Source organism: Stegostoma tigrinum, chromosome 5 (genome assembly GCF_030684315.1).
Source record: "Stegostoma tigrinum isolate sSteTig4 chromosome 5, sSteTig4.hap1, whole genome shotgun sequence".
Lineage (NCBI taxonomy): Eukaryota > Metazoa > Chordata > Chondrichthyes > Orectolobiformes > Stegostomatidae > Stegostoma > Stegostoma tigrinum.
Genome location: NC_081358.1, coordinates 73,344,277 through 73,367,406, shown reverse-complemented (window position 1 = coordinate 73,367,406; position 23,130 = coordinate 73,344,277). Strand labels below are relative to the sequence as shown.

At 39.4% G+C, this 23,130-nt stretch overlaps 1 protein-coding gene across 5 annotated transcripts in view; it reads right to left on the bottom strand.

Annotated features, from left to right (window-relative positions):
• LOC125452078 (nucleolar protein 4-like) overlaps positions 1-23,130 on the bottom strand; it is a 337,333-nt gene that overhangs the window by 203,873 nt on the left and 110,330 nt on the right. For all 5 annotated transcript variants that reach the window (XM_048530043.2, XM_048530045.2, XM_048530048.2 and 2 more), the window contains one exon: positions 19,789-19,927. In XM_048530043.2, the coding sequence (XP_048386000.1) occupies positions 19,789-19,927 (139 nt within the window). The remainder of the gene's footprint in view (positions 1-19,788; positions 19,928-23,130) is intronic.

Here is a 23,130-nt window from a genome sequence, read left to right as displayed (position 1 = left end):
TGAGGTGCGGAGCTGGATGAACACAGCAGGGCAAGCAGCATCAGAGGAGCAGGAAAGCTGATGTTAGGCCCAAAACGTCAGTTTTCCTGCTCCTCTGATGCTGCTCGGCCTGTTGTGTTCATCCAGCTCTGCACCTTGTCCTAGATCTAACAGATTTTACCTTCAAAGCATTCCTTTGACTTTAAGATTCCTTTGACATAATTTCTATGTTAAATGGAGTCAGCTTCAATTTTACCAGACTCTTTGCTTCACTATGATCATGAGACAGAACCATGAGTTATTTATTATTTTCATACCTTTACCCCTAACCTCTCAACAGAACTGAGGGTGAGAGAGTGAAGAGCATAAAGTTCCTTGGACTGACGATAACCGACAACCTGTCCTGGATTTCCCACATAAATGCAACAGTCAATAAGGCACAACAATGCTTTTTCTTCCTTAGGTGGCTCAGGAACTCTGGCATAACGTCCCTCGCCAACTTCTACAGATGCGCCATTGAAAACATACTGTCCGGGTCCAAAACGGCCTGGTATGGCAACTGCTCTGCCCAGGACTATAAGAAATTACAGAAGATGGTGAGCTCAGCCCAGACCATCACAGAAGTCAATCTTCCATCCATGGGCTCTAATTACATGGCTTGCTGCCATGGAAAGGTGGCCAACATCATCAAAGTCCCATCGCACCCTGGTAATGATCTACAACCTCTTCTGTCAGGAAGAAGATACAGAAGCTTGAATACTCGCACAACAGTTTCAGGAACAGCATCTTTCCGGCCATTATCAGACTGCTGAATGGACTTTAGCCTCAAATAATGTACATACATACATACAACAAGACAGCACAGAACAGGCCCTTCGGCGACATCCTTCCTCTCGCAAGGAGACCAAAATCGATGGCAGTATTCCAAAAGCAGCCGAATCAATGTCCTATATGGCTGCTAAGTGATCTCCCAACTCCAATCCTCAATGCACTGACCGATAAAGGCAAGCACACCAAATGTCTCCTTCATATCCTTTCTACCGGTGGCTGTACTTTGATGGAACTACGAAACTGCACTCCAGCGTCTCTTTATTAAGCAACACTCCCCACAACCTTCAGTGTAAACGTGCTGCCCTGATTTGTCTTTCCAAAATGTAGCACCTCACATTTATCTAACCTCAACTCCATCTGCCACTCCTCAGTTTATTGGCCCTTGTCAATGTCTCATTGTATTCTGAGGTGACCTTCTTGGCTGGCTACTACACCTTCAATCATTGGGAAACTTACTAACCACACCTTCTATTTTCATATCCAAATCATTGCATCACTTCAACTCCCCCTCCCACTCCCTGAACGACATGTCCATCCTGGGCCTCTTCCAGTGTCACAACCACACCACCCAGAAACTGGAGGAGCAGCACCTCAACCTGCATGCTTCTAATTCTTTTTGATCTGTACATCCTTTGCTTGCTGTGACCTGCCTGTACCACTCGTAAACAGTGCTTTTCACTGTATTTTGGTACACGTGACGATAAAATTAAATAACCATGAACGATCATTTGAATTTCAATTATTTTCAGAGTTTTACCAGTTTCTCAAAACTAGTTACTTTTCCATTTGTTACATTTAAAAGTTCAATTGCTGAAACTATAAGTTGTATCTCTAAAATTATGAATCATAAAATTAGATATTCACATTTAAAGTAACTGTTGATCATGATTATGGATTGTACACACGACAACATTCAAGTCTATGTCGAGTCAACTCCCTAAACATCTTCTATTACACAATGTCAATAAAAGTTTGATGGTTAAAAGAAAGGTCATCAATTGCAGGGGTTTTAAACACAATACCAGAAAGAGCAGCAGTCATAGAAGTGATTCAAATCCAACATACCCTGTGCACAGAAAAGAATCAGTCATCACTAGCCTCAGAGTAAGGTGCAGTACAGGATTGCAACATTTTAAAGTGTATGATTAAGCTGCACTTTTTGCTTTGAGCTGTGAGAAGATTTGATGCATTGAAAGATGTCCATATTTTGTAATATACATGACCGCGGTTTAATTATCTCTCAAACATTTTCTGATATGTTATAAGGGGCTGTCAATAATTGTCTATTGTCTGTTGGTGTTTGTTTCATCAAACGGGTTGGTTACACAGACTTCACTGTATCCTACAGAAGCCATGATACACCCGGTCCTAGCTACTGCCACCCTGGTACAGACAAGCTCATCCATTCAGTCCTGTCCAGCAGCAGAACACAATTCATAATTGAGCTGTAACAATTGAAAATAATAAATATGATTGCTGGGATAAAACGTAAAGAGTAGAAGGTTTCATATTTAATTATTGAGTAAGTTATTGAAGCCAAAGGAAAATTAACCTAAGTATTAGTCAACAAAGACACATTTGTCAAAGCTTTTCACTTTCCTTTGACGAAGATAATTCACAAACATACCAATTTTAGGGGAAAATGAACACCGAAAAATTTGAGAGCAGAATGCTGATTGAAGGCAATTAAACTGTAATTAGCAGAGACAATACTATGCACCAGTTGATAATTGACAGTAAAATGCTCGGTTTTGTTGAAATTTCAAACTAGGTGGATTGACTCTGAATGGTCAGTACTTAATTATTTTATCAGGGATAATAAACAATGGTCCTCATTTTGCGATTATATTAAACCTTGAAAGTATATTTGGGTTGCAGACAGATCTTTCAGTTTAAAAATAGAAAAGACCTGAAAATGATTTTTTAATCTATGCTAATTGTTCCAATAAAATCAGCAAATAACATTTGTGTTGCTCACTCTTTTCAATAGTAGCAGTGAGTAGAAAATGTTAAGAATGCTGTTCAGTGGTTGCATGACTAAGATTGAGGCAAGTAAATACAAGAGGTCAGCATGAGTTTAAGATAACAAGGCGTAGAGCTGGGGGAACACAGCATCAGAGGAGCAGGAAAGCTGACATTTTGGGTCGAGACCCTTCTTCAGAAATTGCATCCAACTCTATTAATAAAAGCTAAAACACTGTATGCCTTGTGAGTTTTGAGAAGATTTGTAGCTCAGGTTGAGGTTCTGGATGTGAGTTTGCTCGCTGAGCTGGAAGGTTAGTTTTCAGACGTTTCGTCACCATTCTAGGTAACATCATCAGTGAGCCTCCGACGAAGCGCTGGTGTTATGTCCCGCTTTCTATTTATCTGGTTAGGTTTCCTTGGGTTGGTGATGTCATTTCCTGTTCTTTTTCTCAGCGGATGGTAGATTGGCTCCAAGTCAATGTGTTTGTTGATGGAGTTCCGGTTGGAATGCCATGCTTCTAGGAATTCTCGTGCATGTCTCTGTTTGGCTTGTCCTAGGATGGATGTGTTGTCCCAATCAAAGTGGTGTCCTTCCTTATCTGTATGTAAGGATACGAGTGATAGTGGGTCATGTCGTTTTGTGGCTAGTTGATGTTCATGTATCCTGGCGGAAAGCTTCCTGCCAGTTTGTCCAATGTAGTGTTTGTCACAGTTCTTGCAAGGTATTTTGTAGATGACGTTCGTTTTATTTGTTGTCTGTATAGGGTCTTTTAAGTTCATTAGCTGTTGTTTTAGTGTGTTGGTGGGTTTGTGGGCTACCCTGATGCCAAGGGGTCCGAGTAGTCTGGCAGTCATTTCAGAAATGTCTTTGATGTAGGGGAGAGTGGTTATGGTTTCTGAGCCCGTTTTGTCTGTTTGTTTGGGTTTATTGCTGAGGAGTCGGCGGACTGTGTTCATAGGGTACCCATTCTTTTTGAATACGCTGTATAGGTGATTTTCCTCTGCTCTGTGTAGTTCCTTTGAGCTGCAGTGTGTGGTGGCTCGTTGGAATAATGTTCTAATGCAGCTTCGTTTGTGGGTGTTGGGATGGTTGCTCCTGTAGTTCAGTATTTGGTCCGTATGTGTTGTTTTTCTGTAGATGCTGGTTTGAAGTTCCCCATTGGCTGTTCGCTCTACTGTGACATCTAGGAATGGCAGTTTGTTGTTGTTTTCCTCCTCTTTTGTGAATGTTATGCCAGTAAGGGTATTATTGATGGTCTTGAATGTTTCCTCTAATTTGTTTTGTTTAGTGATGACAAAGGTGTCATCCACGTAGCGGACCCAAAGTTTGGGTTGGATGATTGGCAGAGCTGTTTGTTCGAGTCTCTGCATTACTGCCTCTGCTAAGAACCCTGATATCGGAGATCCCATGGGTGTACCGTTGGTTTGTCTGTAGGTTTTGTTATTGAAAGTGAAGTGGGTGGTGAGGCATAGGTCCACTAGCTTGATGATGTTGTCCTTGCTGATGAGGTTGGTGGTGTCTGGTGTATGTGTCTTCGGTTCTTCTAATAGTGTAGTCAGTGTTTCTTTGGCCAGGTTGATGTTGATGGATGTGAACAGGGCTGTTACGTCAAAGGACAGCGAACAGCCAATGGGGAACTTCAAACCAGCATCTACAGAAAAACAACACATACGGACCAAATACTGAACTACAGGAGCAACCATCCCAACACCCACAAACGAAGCTGCATTAGAACATTATTCCAACGAGCCACCACACACTGCAGCACAAAGGAACTACGCAGAGCAAAGGAAAATCACCTATACAGCGTATTCAAAAGGAATGGGTACCCTATGAACACAGTCCGCCGACTCCTCAGCAATAAACCCAAACAAACAGACAAAACGGGCTCAGAAACCATAACCACTCTCCCCTACATCAAAGACATTTCTGAAATGACTGCCAGACTACTCGGACCCCTTGGCATCAGGGTAGCCCACAAACCCACCAACACACTAAAACAACAGCTAATGAACTTAAAAGACCCTATACAGACAACAAATAAAACGAACGTCATCTACAAAATACCTTGCAAGAACTGTGACAAACACTACATTGGACAAACTGGCAGGAAGCTTTCCACCAGGATACATGAACATCAACTAGCCACAAAACGACATGACCCACTATCACTCGTATCCTTACATACAGATAAGGAAGGACACCACTTTGATTGGGACAACACATCCATCCTAGGACAAGCCAAACAGAGACATGCACGAGAATTCCTAGAAGCATGGCATTCCAACCGGAACTCCATCAACAAACACATTGACTTGGAGCCAATCTACCATCCGCTGAGAAAAAGAACAGGAAATGACATCACCAACCCAAGGAAACCTAACCAGATAAATAGAAAGCGGGACATAACACCAGCGCTTCGTCGGAGGCTCACTGATGATGTTACCTAGAATGGTGACGAAACGTCTGAAAACTAACCTTCCAGCTCAGCGAGCAAACTCACATCCAGAACTGTATGCCTTCTTAACAGCCCTGTCAACCTGGGTGGCAACTTTCAAGCATCTGTGTACATGGACACCGAGATCTCTCTGCTCACCTACACTACTAAGAATCTTACCATTAGCCCTGTACTTTGCCTTCTGGTTACTCCTACCAAAGTGCATCACCTCACACTTGTCTGCATTAAACTCCATTTGCCACCTCTCAGCCCAGCTCTGCAGCTTATCTATGTCTCTCTGCAACCTACAGCATCCTTCGTCACTATCCACAACACCACCGACCTTAGTGTCGTCTGCAAATTTACCAACCCATCCTTCTACGCCCTCATCCAGGTCATTTATAAAAATAACAAACAGCAGTGGACCCAACACCGACCCTTGCAGTACACCACTAGTAACTGGTCTCCAGGATGAATATTTCAGATGCGGTCCTCCAATGTATCCTCCAAAGGAAGCCATTCTAAAAGTGCAGTAGTGCACAGAGCTGATTGCTAGATTATATACTCAAGTCTTTCCAAAAGGGACTCAGATTGGTATAGGATAGGAGGCCAACTTGAAAATGTTGAAAAATTGACAAATTTATGGATCAGGATCTCAGCAGCAAACATGATACAGTAGGGTAAGAGACTGGTGATGATACAAAGGTAGGACTAGACAGTCCATCTGGTGGGGTCAGAATTTCATCTCAGATTCAAATTATAAACTAAAGATTGTAAACAATCTATTTTAGCCTGGATTAGTGCCTAGGAAGGGGAAAGAAGTCAGTGAATAAAGTTCCAAAGGACAGTCTTTGGACTCGAAACATTAACTCTATTTCTGCCTCCACAATGCTACCACACCAGCATTGTATTTTATTCCAGATTTCCATCATCAACAGTATTTTGCTATTAGAGAAAAGGTGTACAGCTTGAGGCCGAAGACAATGGATCCTACACATTTAGCTGAAGGGAACACAACTCATTCAATACAGATAACACAGTGTGGATCTGGAGGAGCACAGCAGGCCAGGCAGCATCAGAGGAGCTGGAAAGTTGATGTTTTGCGGCGGGACCCTTATGCATGAAAAAAAAAGACTGGACATCAAACAAGCTGACTGATGGAACCGCATTCATGAAGTGTTACAGTGAAAAGTACAAAAGATAGAGCTTAATGGCAACAGTGTACATCAGATCCAGTGGGCAGAATCTTTTCTTCTCACAAAATAATGAGAAATGAAATGGGAAGAGAAGACCATTGGGAAGGCTGGCACCATAGGCTAAGGGGGATACTCGGCCCCTCAGAAATTAATATCGTGGCAGGACGTCCCAAGGTCGACTTCTGCCATTAAATGGTCAATTAACACTGAGGTGCTTCATTCCAATTACTTCTGCTTCAGGCAATTGAGAAAGAGCCAAATGACAAAAACCAAAAGAACTGCGGATGCTGTGAATCAGGAACAAAAACAAAGTTGCTAGAAAAGCTCAGCAGGGCTGGCAGCATCTGCGAAGGGAAAAAACAGAGTTACGTTTCAGGTCCAGCGATCCTTCCTCAGAACTGATGCTGGGAAAATGTCAGTTTATATGCAGAAAATAGGGAGGTGGCTGGGGTAGGGAGTAAATGATAGAATAGAGCCAAAAGAGACAGAAAGACAGTTGGACAGATAAAGGAGTTGCTAACGATCAGGCTGGGAAGGTGAGTAGGTGTTAATGGAGACTGTTAGTCACTAACAACAGGGGGTGTGCAATAGCAGGCAACGTGGTAACAAGGCCTGATGTGTGGGGTAGGGGGCTGGGGCTAGGGGGAGTTTAGGCCCTAAAATTATTGCACTTAATATTGAGTCCAGAGGACTGTAGGCTTTCCAAGCGGAAAATCAGGTGTTGCTCCTCCAGTGTGCGTTGGGCTTTGCTGGAACACTGCAGCAAGCCAGAGACTGAGATATTGGGCAGGGAGCAAGGTGATGCGTTAAAGTGGCAGGCAACAGGTAGTTCTGGGTCTTTTTTGCGAGCAGAACGTCGAAGCTCTGCGAAGCAGTCAGAAAGTCTATGCTTCGTTTCCCCAGTGCGGAGGAGACCACATTGTGAGCAGCGAATGCAATAGACCAGACTCTGGGAAGTGCAGGTGAAGTGTCGCTTCACCTGGAAGGTATGTTTGGGCCCTTGGATACTGAGGAAGGAGGAGGAAATGGGCAGATATTGCACCTTCGCAGGATACATGGAAGGTACCATCGGGCTGATGGGACGTATTGGAGGTAGTCACCCCCAACTTGGGGCATATTACCACATAGCCTGCCATTACACACCCCCTGTTGTTAGTCACTAACAGTCCACGTTAACAACTACTCACCCTCCCAGCCTGATCATTAGTAACTCCTTTGTCTGTCTGTAAAAGATAGCAAAGGAAAGGCATTGTCCCCATTGGCAGAGTTGTAACTTTGTTCTGAACCCACCAAAATATGTGTGACCCTTCTCATTATCAGTTCCTTACATGTCAGAAGAAGGAAAGCTTCAATTCAACATACTTAAACAAGATTGAATGCCAGATTAAAGACAGGCATTAATTGCCAATGCCAAACAGTGCACTAGAACAATTACTTATCCATCTTTACTTGTCTGAAATATTATTTGATAGATCTACTGAATTAGGAATTGAACCAGATCAATTTTAACCACTGCATTAGTACTTACTACACAAGATGTCAGTCCATCCCCTTGAGTAAATCATTCATAATAATGAAAAGTTTTACATTGTTGATGATAGCGATAATTTTAATGCACAGAAATTGTGGGGACTGCAAGTTCAAATTAATGAAATGATTCTTGGTTGTTGGGCTCACTTAAAGTTTGGTTACTTAATTACAAAACTTCATAGTATATCATTCGAATTTTTATAAATAGCATAGCGTTTAGGGTTTCATAGCCTAATTTGTGCAAATATCCACTAAATACATTAACGTGAACACATTATCCTCATCCTCATTGACTCATATTAGTTCTCTGTGCATCAATAACACAAATTTAAAGTTTTCTTCCTTGTTTTCAAATTCATCCATTATCCCATCCCAACACAATATTCTCCAACGTACAAACCAAGATTGCTGCACTCTTCTGACCTGGTATTTTATTTGCCCTGATTTCAAGTGCTCTACCATTGGCAGCTGTTCCTTCTGCTGATGACACCAAAGAATCTGCATCATCATCCTGCTTTTCTACCTCTTTTCTTCTTTAAGATGCTCTGTAAAAATTAGCCTTTTGGTCAATCTACGAGCTCAACTTTAAATGTCAAGCAACTGTCAAGCATTTAGTCACATTAACAATATGAATCCTTCTTCTTTGATCCTTTTTATATTACTTGCTCCCCTCCTATTATCCACGAAGGCATTCGCCTCCGGTTGGGGTTCAAACCTTCCTTAATTATCTGGTTTCTCAGCCAAGCAACAATTCTTAATGTGACTATACTGCATGAGTATTATCAGGCTTTTCAATCACGAGGGAAGGAAACTACCACTAACACACATTTCCAGGAGTGATGAAGAAGGGATAGAGTTTTGACCATAGTCTATTTCTTAATCCAGTAAAACTGAAGTCAATTATACACATCACCTCCCTCCCATCTGCTGATGCCAATCTGAGATCAGCCATGGATCAAATCAAGTTTGAATTGCTCAACTCATCACGACCTTAACAATCAGGGCGGTTGGGAAGCATTTTGAGCATTAAATAGTATGTCATCAGCTATTTGGTTGTATTTACCTAACTGCAGATTTTTATTTTCGTTCCATTTCTCCAAACTTCTTGAATTCACAAGCAAACTGACCTTATTGGAAGTTATGATATTCTGATCTGTGTACCATCAGAATCATTTGTATAAACGGTGGATAATATGCAATCTGGAGCTGATCCCGGTGATACAATGCTAATCATAACTGTCTCAGCAGAACTCTCATAATTAATCCTATTCTTTATTGTCTTATAATTAGGGTAACTTATTATCCAATTTGCTCATCCCTGTTTTAAATCTGTGATGTAAATCACATTACCAAATGCCTTTCAGTGCAAAGATGTGTGCTATCCACTATATTATCATGATACATTAATTCTGTTACTTCATCAGAACACCTCTCAACCTCCTACGCTCCAGTGAAAAGAAGTCCCAGCCTATCCGACTTTTCCTTATAGCTCAACTTCCATACCAGCAACATCCTGGTAAATCTCTTCTGAACCTTCTCCAGCTTAATAATATCCTTCCTATAACTGAGTGACCAGACTGGATACAGTATTCCAGGAGAGGCTTCATTAATGTCCTGTAGAAGGAAAGCATGCCAACCTGCCTTTTAGCCACCTACATACGTGATTCAAACATCAAAGAATTATTTACCTGAACTCCTGGGTCCCTCTGTTTTACAATACTACCCAAGGACCTACCATTAATTGTACAAGCCCTGTCCTCATTTATTATACCAAAATGCAATATCTCACATTTATCCAGATTGAATGCCACCTGCCATTTTTCAGCCCATTGACCCAGTTTATCAAGATCCCTTTGTCATCCTAAAACAGCTTCTTCACTGTCTACTATGCCAGTAATTTTCGGATCGTCCGCAACCTTACTAACCATGCCTTCTACATTCTTATCCAAATTATTTACATAAGTGACAAACAAAACAGCACTCAAAACCGATCCCTGTGGAACATGCTGGTGACAGGCTTACAGTCTGAAAAGCAACCCTCCACCACAGCTCTCTGTCTCCGGCATTAAGCCAAACTGACAAGCTCACTCTGAATACCATGTGACCTTTGAGTGCAAAGATATGTGGTATCCACTATATTTACTAATTAGTCTACCATGCTGTATCTTGTCAAAGGCTTTACTAAAATCCAAGTAAACAGTGTCTACTGCTGAGCGCTCGAGAGCCATTTCGGTAACTTCATCAAAAAACTCAGACAAGTTTGTGAGACATGATTTTTCTCACACAAAACCACACTGACTATCCCTAAACATCACAAAAAAAGTTTGTAACATTTTCTTTAAGTTTATTTTCAAGCATGTGATGCATTGACAAGTTAAGTTATTAAAACTCAAATGGAGAAATGAAGGACCTTCCCTGCAAGGCTTGCTTTAAGATTTTGCTGCTGTGCTAGGCAGTAACTTTTACACAAGTGCACAAGGAATGAATTTATGACTGAAGATGACCTTCCCAGAGTTAAACACAGGTTTAGCTCTTCCTCAACTCAATTGTATCTCCCTCCCATCCCTTTCATTACAATCACCAGAACAACTCTTTCACTGCAAACTGAACCAACTCTTCAATGAATCTCTTTCTTCGTCAGCCCAGCTACCTTCTATGGTTGACTCAGACAGAGATTTTTAGTGCCTGAATGGGGAAAGGGGTAGGGAAACAGAACTGGGGTTGGGGGGTGGGAAGCTCATTGGTCAAAATATCAAGTGTTATACATATTCAACGTATTAAATGCATGTCGTAATTACATACTGAGGTCACTTTTATAACTGTTTTATGTAAAACATATGTATTGTTCTCAGAAACTAGACAACAATCATGCTGTCGCCAAAAGTTATATTACTAATCAAGGATACGAAATGTCAGTCACAAAGGAACTCCTGTCCATAAAACGTGTGGAACAAAAGTGGTTGATAGCCCTTCAACAAGATCAAATATTGTTCACTGCCTGAAAAGTCAGAGGAACAGAGAAGCTGGAGTAGGCCATTCAGCCCTTTGGGTCTGCTCTGCTATTCTAGAATATGGCTGACCATTAACAGCAATGCCATTTTCTCACACTTTCCCCACATTCCTTTATGTCATTAGTATATATAAATCACAAATATATTCAATGACTGAACTTTCACAGCTCTTTGGGGTAGAGAAATGTTACTTAAATTTTTTTCATGCATTTATATTCGTGAAAGCAACTCTCTTTTCCAAATTTGTAAATGACTTCAGATTTTATGATATTAATAATATTATTGTCATTTAAGTATTTTAATAATGACTATAAGAAGTTTCTTATAATGTTTAGGTTAATGTTAAATTTATGATAGATTTATCCCCTCACTGATGTCAGAATATTTGTCTTCAGGCACTTTGGCTAGTGAGGCTTTGGTTTAACAATGAGAACATTAGAATTGGAAATATTCATGTAAGAACGTAATAACATAGAAAACAGGAGCAAGAGTAGGTCATTCAGCCTGTCAGCCCAACACCATCATTCAATGAACTCATGGATGATCTTCTATTTCAATACTATTTTCCTGTATTATCCTTGTATCCTTTGATATTTTGAATATGTCAAAAATCTACCAATATAAGAGCATACTCAATGATTGAGCTTCCACAACCCTCTGTAACACTGAATTCCAAAGTGAGAGCAGGGTGGAAATTGGAAGCAAAATGGCTGAACTTTTCCAAATGTAGATGAGAGATATCATCAATACAATCGGCGAAAGAGTGAGGGTGGGGGCCAGAATAAGATTGAAACAAGGAATGTCCCACATGCCCCATGAAGAGACAGGCATAAATGGGGCCTGTGCATATACCCATGGTGGCTCCTCTGACCTGAAGAAAATGAGATGACTTAAAAGTGAAGTTGTTGAGGGGTTGGACTAGTTCGGCCACGCAAAGGAGAGTGGTGGTGGGTGGGGATGGTTCAGGCCTTGCTCCAGCAAGAAGCAAACAGCACTGAGACTATCCTGGTGGGGGATGGGCATGTAAAGGGATTGCATGTCCATGGTAAAGAGGTGGTGGCTGGAGCTTGCAAACTGAAAATTCCAAAATGGTGTAAAGCATCAGAGGAATCGTGGGTGTAAGTGGGCAGTGACTGAACAGGGGAGAAAAGACTGAGCCAAGGTCGGAATAGATGGGTTCTGTCGGGCAGGACCAGGCAGAAAGAATAGGTATGCCTGGGCAGTCCTATTTATGGATGTTTGGAAGGAGGTAAAAGCAAGCTATGCACGAATGGGGAACTACAATTTGGAGGCAGTGGGGGTATGCCACCAGATGAAATTAGGTCAGTGACCACAGTTCATACAATGGTCTGATGTTCCATGATGGGGTCATGGTCTATGGGGAGATATGAGGAGGTATCTGAGAGCTAGCGCTCAGCCTCTGCAATGTAGTGGTCAGTACACCAGACTACAACAGCACCAACCTTAGCAGCAGGCTTAATAACAAAGTCAGGATCCAAGTGCACAGAGTGCAGTCAGTTTGGAGGGAGATCGGTTGGATTGGGTGAGGGGGGCAGAGAAATTTTAACCTACTTGCTTAACTGTCCAAATCCTCTCGAGGCATCTTTGCATCCTCCATAAAACTTACACTTTCACCATTCTTTTTGTGATCTGCACACTTGAAAATGGTACATTTAATCCCCACATGCAAATCAATGATATAAGCTGTGAAGCACTCCTCCTTGCAGCATCCCACTAATAACAGCTTGCCCACCTGAATATGAGCTATTTATTCCCACTCAGCGTTTTCTGTTCATTGACCTGTTCTCAAACCATGCCAATATATTCCCTCAAATACCATATGTTCTAATTTTGTTCATTAACAGCTTATCTGGAACTTTATCAAAAACTTCCAGAAAATCTAAGCATATCTAAAAATCTGTGCAAAATACTTCTCCTTTAAATATTCTGCTAGGGGCATCATCAGGGGAAAAAATGTCTTGTTAAAATGGTTTCCCTTCTATAAACCCATGCTGACTCTGCTCGATTCTGCCAATATGTTTAGTGCCTGTTCTCACGTGCCTTAGTACAGATTCTCTATTCCCACTGTTAGGCAAATAGGTCCGTTGGTCCCTATTTTCTCTCTTCCCCCTTTCTCAAACAACAGCATTATATTTGCCACCTTCCAATCTTCAGGAATCATTCCAGAGTCTAAAGAATTTTGACAGGTGTCCACCAACACATTTATTGTACCTACAGCCACTCTTTTCAATACTCAGCCATGTAGATTACTAGGTCCAGGGATTTACCTACTTATCCAACACATGTAATACCATGGTGTACAGCATATATCCAGTTTGCAGTTTTAAATCTCCCATTTGTAAGTTAAAAAAAACCCTTTTAAAAGTCAAAAAAATTATATTTTTATCTCAATAGTAACTACGTTTTGTACTTTCTGAAGTATAATGGGGTGAATCGACAGAATGTGTATTTTCAAATACATTCTATCAATAGAGTGACTGAATCTTACCTGCTAAAATGAACAAGAGGACACATTATGCCTGTCACTTGAAAATAAATGACTTGTGATTTAAATTTGACTTGGAAGGAAATGACTTTTGACCTGACTTGATTAAAAAAAAACTGACTTGGTTACAACTCTGGCAATTCAAACTCTTCAGTTGTTACAATATATATAGTCGATGGGTCAAAAAGCCTCCTTCTGTGCCCTACTGGCTCTATATCTTCTTTCTATTGATATTAAACAAAAGTAATTTCACTAGCCACTGCTTTTGATCTCCCAAACACTTCACATCAGTGACAGTCATTCTTATCCATTCAAGTATTAACCAAAATATATCATCCTCGATCCATTTCTTCAGTCTTAGTGTTTAGCACATTAGATGATTCACAAAATATAGATGAGACAGTAAAAATAGAGGTAATTACGGAGAGGAGGGAAAAGAGTGCCACAACATCCTCTCTCAGCTGAGTAACAAGAAATACCATACATCACTGCTCCAAGATAAATTAAGGTACAGTCATCTCAGTGAATAAATGCAGCTTGGAGGGCATTCAATACTTTTGTAATTGTGACTGAACTGCTGACATTGCTCTTCTTTTCCCCTGAATTGATTACAGATTGACTGTGATTCCCATAAGGACTTCTATACTGCAGTTTGATATATATTTGGAAATGACAGGAGTAAACTGTACACTGGACCCCAAAGTTTCAAGGTATCAAGATTATGAATAATAACTTTTTCCTAAGAACTACTTTAAAAGTAGACTCTATCATAACAACATAAGAATTAGAAGCAGGAGTAGACCAAATGGGCCATTAAATCTGCTCTGTCACTCAATATCATTGAGTCATCTTTAGTTCCGACATCCATGATTCCGAGAGAGGAAAAAGTCTGTCCATTCCAGCCTTAAATGTATTCTATGACGGAACATGTACATCCTTTTGGGGTTGAAAATCCCAAAGATTGACAACATTTTGAAGAATTATCTCATCAATCGAGAGACTTGTGCCCCTTGTTATGGATTCCATGGGTCGGGGAAGTAATCTTCCACTGATAGACACTAGAGGTGAAAGGTTGGTTAGACAGAGTCCGGATATATACCTTGTAGAGTTTTATTCTAACGCACACATTACAGAACGCTAACACCATATTTATACAATTCCATACATGCACCAGTCAGTCAAATTCTCACCCAATTATGCCTAGATTAATTTACAATCGTCTGTCTCACCCCTTTGTTTGGCGTCGTGCAATCCTTAGCAGCCCATATTGGATAATAATAGTTCTCCCTTTTCTCTCTTTAAAATAAAATTTTATATACACACAACAACGATAATAAAGGAACAAAAAAAATACATTGGCACATTCAATAGAATTTCAACATATATTTAACTTTTTTATGTGTACATTACAGTACCAAACATCCTTTTCTTAGTATTCCTAATTCCTTTCAGAGCTGGCTTTTTTTAAGAAAACAATCAGGTAGCTGATTGCTGCAATCCAGCTATTTCAATTTTGAACTTTCTGTGTCCTCTAACATGTTTTAAAAATGCAGCATCATTCGTCTATCTGTTCTTATATACACATAACGTAGAATGAACATTGTCTCATAGTGATTTATTATCAATTGAGTAGTCAATGGGTATTGCTGTAAAGTAATTTTTATAATTTCTTCCAATATTTTCACTAAGAGAAATGCCATATCAACTGCTCATCAAGAGCCAGGCATTCTGTCACTAAGGTACGTTTTAGTACTTTCCTGATCTTTTAACTTACTAAGTTAAAAAACAATATTTACCTCTCACTCCCAAAGAAAAATTATAAACACACCCACACCTCACCTGAAAGCATACAGAAGAATCAGCACGGAAAACAATAAGTTTCATGTTCTTGGCATCTTTCAAGGATGGAAATTTCAAAACTCAGTACTCCACTTAAGTTTTGAAGCCGCTGTATTTTTGCATGAGGTTTTACTTTGACTAACTGCAACCAGGCTATCATTTTCTAAATAAGATTGCTAATGCAAAGCAACACTTCATCTATTTTTATTAAACATTATCAATATTTTTCTCTTCACAGATATTGCCAGACACGCTGAGGTTTTTCAGAATTCTCCATGTTTGTTTCAGATTTCCAGAATCCACATTATTTTACTTTATTCTACTTGATATCCAATTCAAATGTAAAAACCTCAGTAGCCTGACTTCCAATTTTAAATTCTATGTACCCAGTCAAGTTCTTACCCAATTATCCCTGATTTACCTATAATAACCTGCTCTACACCTCCATTTAGCCTCAAGTATCCTTAGCAGATGTACGACATATACACAACCATAAAAAATAAACAGAAACAAATATCAACATATTGTGCAGAATTTCAAAATATATTCCCACTAAAATCTATTTACAAAAATGTATTCAAATCCACTGCTCTCACCTTACAACAAATCATCTATGTGCCTGAAACTGATGCTTGTATTATTGGAGATTGGTTAACACATAAAAAGACAGTCAGCATTATTGGGCCTTTTTCAGGTTGGAAAGATATAATTAGAGGAGTGCTGCAAGGATCAGTCCTAGGCCCAGTCATTTTCATACACATGATGTTAATGACTTGGAGGAGGGGGCAGAGTGTAATTATCTAAAATTGCTGATGGTATTAAAATACATGGGAGGACATGTCGCAGTGAAGACAGAAGTAATCTGTAAGAGGACATAAATAATACACAGAATACAGTAGTCTATATCCTTGGATGCCAAGACACTATGTAAATTTAAGGACAATTTAAGATTTTTAATTCGTAATGGGTTGAAGGGTTATGCGGAACAGCCAGCAAAGTGGATTCAAAGCTAACAAGAGATCAGAAACAGTCGGATTCAACAGCACAGCAGGCTGAAGGGGCTGAATTGCCTACTCATATCTTTGTGTTCTTATGATAGATTGAGTGAGCATGCAAAAATCTTTCAGAGTTTAGTGCAGCAAAGTGAGAGTTCATGCATTTTGTTAGGAAGAATCAAAAAGCAGACATTTACCTAAATAGAGAGAGGCAACAAACGCAGCACAGAGGGGTCTCAGTGTTAAATGAATCACATGAAGTTAACATACAGGTGCAGAAAGTAATTAAGAAGGCAAATTTAATTTGGCCTTTATTGCTGGGGGTTAAAGTTTAATAATAAGGAAGTCTTGTGACAACTGTACTAGGTGTTGGTGAGGCAATGCCTGGAGTATTGTGTCTAGTTTTGGTCCCTGTATTTAAAAAGAATGTACTGGCATTGAAGGCAGTTCAAAAAAGATTCAGTAGGCTGAATCCTAGCATGAAAGGGTTGATTATCCATAATGGATAAATTTTATCCACTAGAGTTCAGAGAAATGAGAGGTGATCTTAATGAAATATACAAGAATTTAAAGGGACATGATACAGTAAATGTCGAGAAGATGTTTTCACCAGTGAAGAAGTCTCAAACTAGAGGGCAGAGTCACAGAAGAACTTTAAAACTGAACCATGAAAAAATTTCTTCTCTCTGTATGTGTTGAATGTCTGGAATCCTCTATCCCAGAGAACTGGGGAGGTTACATCACTGAGATATTTAAAGAGTAGGTAGACAGATTTTTTGAAAGAGCTGGAAGTTGAGGGCTGTGATCAGTGGACATGAAAGACAAGTTGTGACCAGGGGTAGATCAGTCATGATCTTGTTGAATGGAGAAGAAGCTCCTCGCCATTCCCTCCCATTCTTTTTATGGGGCTACCTGTCTCCTATTTTACCATAAGTGAATTTTCCAAGGTGATTTGGGAACTTTCACAGGTGAATTCACTCTATTTCAAAGCCTGTCAGACAACATTGCCTTTTATCCTCCAACTCACCCAATGCTGTATGTGTCATAGGTTTTATAAGAGCATAAGAAATAGGAGCAGGAATAAGCCATTAAGATTCACACACCTGCCCCACCATTCAGTGACATCGTCATTGATCTGCCTCAGTCCACAAATGCTCTTTTGTGCCAGCTAAGTATAGCCGTCAACTCCCCGATTATTTCAATCGTCTATCTCCATTATAAATATTTTTAGAGATCCAGCCTTCATAATTCTTTTGGGGAGAGAATTCCAAACATTCACGATCCTTACTCTAGGCTTATGGATAACTATTCCAGTGGCATTACCACTACCGCCACTTTCCCTGGCATAATTTAAATTCAATTTCATAGCTAGCCTCAGTAATGATGACCATCAAGCTATCCTCAATTGTTATAAAGTCCCATATTGTTCATATTGTCCTTTAGGGAAGGAAATTTGCCACCCTTACCTGATCTGGCTTACAGGTGAGTCTGGAACCACCGCAATGTGGCGGACTCTTATTACCCTTTGATTTACTGAGCAAACCATTCAGTTGTCCCAAGCAATTAGACATGGGCAACAAATGCTGCCATTGCCACTAATGCCCACATCCCATGAAATAATAAAAGAAGACATTTTCTTTTGGCTACTGCTAATTATCTCCATAAATTTCTTAAACCACTCTGTCGCTTCCAATAAGTGTCAGTATGTGATAGAATTCTTTGTAAATAAAATTGTGACAATTCATTCAGTTGCCTCTACCCATCGTTTCCTTGCACTAGATCTTCCACTGTCATCCATCTGGGTGGGACTGCTGTCAACTTGGTTCCATTCTTAGCTATCTAATCATTGTCAGATGGTTTCTCTTCTTGTTCCTGCCTCTGATGTCCTCCAAAAATCTATCCTTGATACCCTCTTATTTCTCATGTTGTCCATCAGCAATATCATCCAAATATCCACATTCCTCCACTATTGCTAACTTATCAGATATATTTATCCGTTGCCCAGTCTGGTTTGAAAGAAATTTCTTCAAAATAAATACTGGACAGACTGAAGCCAATGTTGTCAATCCTCTTCCATAATCTTATTCCCTAGCTATGGATGCCATTACTGTGCCTGATGTTAATCTAATACAAAGCCGATCTGTTTGTAATGTTGGTGTCACATTTGAACCCAAGATGACCAGCCAGCCTTACAATTACGTCATCATTAAGGTTACCTCTTTTCACCACCTTCACGTTACCTGTCTTTACCCCTGTCTCCGGCTGTCGGCTGCTGAATCCCTCATTCATGGGCTCCAGATTAAACATAGGCTGGTATCCAACATTTTTGTATAATTTTGTTTTTTTTTTGAATTATATGAAACATACTGCAATTGCCAACACAAATTTTTAATATTTTCTTAATCTGCATGGCAGCTGATCCATAATTTTCTAACAATCTAAACTACAAGAATTACTTCTGAATGAACTCCAAAAGACTTATCATTATAAACATTTTCTCATCTTTCCACCATTGCAAAGTTAACAGTACCTCAAAGGGTTTGAATTTTGTTAGTTTTTAGACAAGACAGCAGCCTTTGAAGGTAAAATTATTTGTAAGGCTGTTCAAAATCATGCCTGCTGTAAAATTGCAGGAGCTGCAATCTGTTTGACAATCTAACCACTATCATCAGACTGCTGCTGTTTCAGTAGTTAGGAGCTCACCTTACAAACACTCACAGAAATTTATGGTTGAAATTTTTTTTAAAAGCTTACTGATTTAATGGCTTTAAAAATGCAACATTTTTCGCCAACTGTCAAATTCAACACAGCTTTGTCATTCATACACACTGCTACATTTGTAAAACTTCTGAACAAATAAAAAACAAGAACCCATCATCTGATATTGTCAAATCTGTCACTGAGTACAGCAGCAGTAAAGACATCTGGAAACATATTGTTATACCTCATATGCTGCAGAAAAAATATTCAAAAACTATTTCAGCAAAGTGAGGAAACAGTTAAGTATTTGCTTATTACATTTATTCTTAAATGTCAGGCAAGTATAGATTACTGTTGGGTTACTCCAGAGTCCAGATATGTGTTTTTGTTTCCTGGTTTGTATTTTAGCAGCAGCTGAACAAGGGGGAATGTTCTTCCAAATAATCACCTCTAATGATGTTTTTAAGATGAAGCATTTTCCAAACTTTGAGTAAGCATTTTCAAAATAATTAGCCAAGACATCAAGTACAATATTAGAATTAAAGACAAAAGTTGTTTTTTATTGACAGAAGTTAATGAAAACCCAGATTAACAAATAGGTTTTATTAATCATCAGGATGAAACTGCAACTCTGGAAAGCTAAGTAAAATGACTGGACCAAACAAAATAAACTTACTGTGTTCAATCTCATTGCTATTATTGACATATGTACTGTTAATGTGTCCTTTCTCCCTCTCATAGCATTTAATGAATTCAAGCAACTTAACAATACAACTTGTCATGTACACCAGCACTGACCATCCTGATGGCTGTCAAGGTTCTGTGGACTATGCATCCTCTCTTCCAGATTAGAACTTTGGTCAGAGTTCATGCGTTCAACTGACATCCATGTGGAGTCACTGAGTTCAAACTCCTCGCTGCTCAGTGATTGTTCATCCTGAAAAGCAAAAATAAATCACTTTACGCCAATGTACAAAAAGTCAATAGTTTCTGTGTAATTTTAGAAGAATTTTAATGTATAAATTATCTTTAAGGATTACAAATTTTAATAAAGTTCTAAATCAGTGCTTTCTTTCTTATCCTTTAATCAGTCTTTCTTTTAATTACTAAGAATATTCGGTTTTATGTCAAAGTGAGAAACTGGGCAAGCAATCAATACCTCTCCATTTCATCAATAGTTCATTTCCAATCAAAGGATTAGCAAAGGTGCTGCTTAGGAGCATTATTAACCTTTAACAAAATATTCCAGCAGATACTAAAGATCCTAGCTCTGAAATCCCTTTGCTGCTGCACCAGGAAATTATCATTGTTTATGCTGCAAGATCATAACATACAACAAAACCCATTATGTTACGTTCCCCTGCTTGTGCTGGCCAGAGATTCCATCCTGATAATATTGGGCATAAGGGGAAATTACTGTTCAATGCATTAAGGAACCTCACTAATGTAATGTTTTGTGCTCCTGAGATGCTGCTTGGCCTGCTGTGTTCATCCAGCTTCACACTTTATTATCTCACTAATGTAAAATTGTGAACTTATTAAATAAAAAGCCTTCCATGCACGCCACAGTGAATATTCAGATCAGGGTACCACACAAGAGTTTGCAAAAGCCATGCAAGAGGAGATGAAATAATCAGTGAAACCTCCACTGTCCTAAAATATGACACACAGCAAAAAAAGAGGTTTAATGTTCTCCAAAGGGTATGAAATTAAGTCAAATATTCCCAACTGATGTCTTGTATCACTGGCCCATCAACAGACAACAGATGCAGGACTCATCAGAAGATTCAAAGTGGATTGAACTTACACAATAGTACCATTTGGCTAGAGTAGTAGCACACAGAAGGCACCAGGCCCATATTCTCAAAGCAACACGGACATTAATAGTTGCACTAATTCAAGCGTCAGTTACTCCAACAGTATGTTCAGAACTACAGAGTCGAATTAGACCAAGAGGGTTGTTGTGGTGAGAAACTCCATAATGTGTAATACAATATTTGAAGTTGAAGAATAACTACTGCAATGGCAAGGGAAGCCACTGAAACTGCAGGTAATACTTGATTCACTTGTTTGAGTTTTGATATTTCTTGAAACCAATACTGAGAAGTCCTCTGAATGTCAGTCTTCTCAATGCTCTTTCCACTGTCCTGTACATCCACGAGAATTTTTATATTTCAAGATTTGTTAGACTTTAAAGTTATGCAGTGCACAAGTGACTAATGCATGTGATTTCCATTCAGGAACATACTGAAGACCTCCCACCTCCATCGAAGGTTTAAAAGGCAACACGAGTACAATTCTGAGACCACAGTAGATTTCTGAATTATAACTATAAGTTGTTGCATTCCTCAGCTGTTAAGATCATGATTTTTGGTTATCTTACCACTCACAATCCATCCTGGTCATTTACATTTTTAATTGAAATTATAAAGAGAGCAAAATTTCTTGGAATAAATCTGTTAAAACAACTTGCAATAATTGAGGAACTGGCATACACGTCCTGGTTCTCCAGTCAACCGTGATCTGTTTGACCAGCAAAAGAAAATTTCAGTTCAAAATGTTAGCAGGGTAGGAGCTTGCAACACTGCAGGAGTACCATTTAGTACATATTGCAGTTTGAAGAATGCTACAGCTTTGTTCTGCCAAAATGAATGAATTCTCTTGCCCCACTAAGAATAGTATAAATGTTTTGCTGACTGTAGCCACTCACAAAACCCACAGTAACATTCTGCAGGTTGCCTTCAGGTATGTGAAATACATCAATACCACAGAAATTGTTTGCCATTCTAACTTTCATTGCCATGGCAGAATTGTTCAAAAAGCTGATGTTGGCAGCATAAGATAACACATTCTTCTACTATTGTTTTCAGGAGAAAACATTCCTTTTAGATAGAGCTTCCCATTGTGGACATGTATGCAATTTTGGGGGTGCTGGATTTTCTAATGTTCATCTTCCATTAAAACTGGATGTAAGGGAATGCCCAGAAGAATCCCATATAAGACAGAACTACTCATATTATTGAAACAGATACCTCTCCTGGCAGATTCTCTGCTGTCTGGGATCGGGCTAATTCTGCTGCCTGCGACAGGGTCAATTCTCTTCAGGTGTACAGCAAAACCACTTCTCCAAAAACTCAACTACAAGTCCTGCAATCACTTTCTAAAGTTAATCCAAGCTCCAAAAAGAAATAACTTTTACTTTTTTTTACATTGGCAACAGATATGCCTGTGCTCTCTCAGTGAGTTACAATTGATGCAATTGTACACAGCCCTCAGTAGACCACACCTGGAGTTACTGTGTCCAATTTTGTTGTCTTTTTCTGAGGAAGGATGTTCTGACAAGACAAGGGAATACATGATGAATGGCAGGACCCTGGGCAGCACCGAGGATCAGAGATACTTTTGTATGCACATATACTAGTCTCTTATGTATCAAGACAGGTGGATAAAATAGTTAAGAAAGAATATGGGATTTTTTTTACCCAAAGAGTAGTAGGAACTCATAGCCTGCAACAGTGGTAGAGGCAAAAACGCTCATAACACTTGCATCCAAGATTATGGGTCAAGTGTTGGAAAATTGGATCAGAATAGTTAAGGGATTGTTTTTGCAGATGTGATCACCAGAAGGCCCTTTCTTCTATCTTCATGTGCATTTCATCATCTCCTTCAACCCACCTCTTTTTCACTCGAATACAAATTTTAACCATATTGTATTTCATACATAGCAGTATTTCACCATTTATGATATTTAGATAACAATAAACTGATTTGGCACATATGAAAAGGATCTTTACATTATTAGGTGGCATTATTTATATAGAATGGCACAAGAGGCTTGAAGAGCCAAATGGCCAAGCAAAACCTCTTCCTGCTCCTTACTATAAAAATAGTTTCAGGGGTTAAGGTCTAACAGTATGAAATGAGATAATGGCAATTGAAGCACACGGAAGTCTATTACACTTAAAAAGAGCAGTATCATATTTCTGAGAGAGTAAGAAAAGTAGGATCTCAGGCAGTAAGGGGTCTCGCTTGAAACGTGAGGCTGAATCTATTTTTGGCTAAGTCCAAATTGTGTTAAGTTTTTTGAAGAGATTTCTGACAAATATTGACAAATATTTTCTTATCCTGCCTTATCAAACT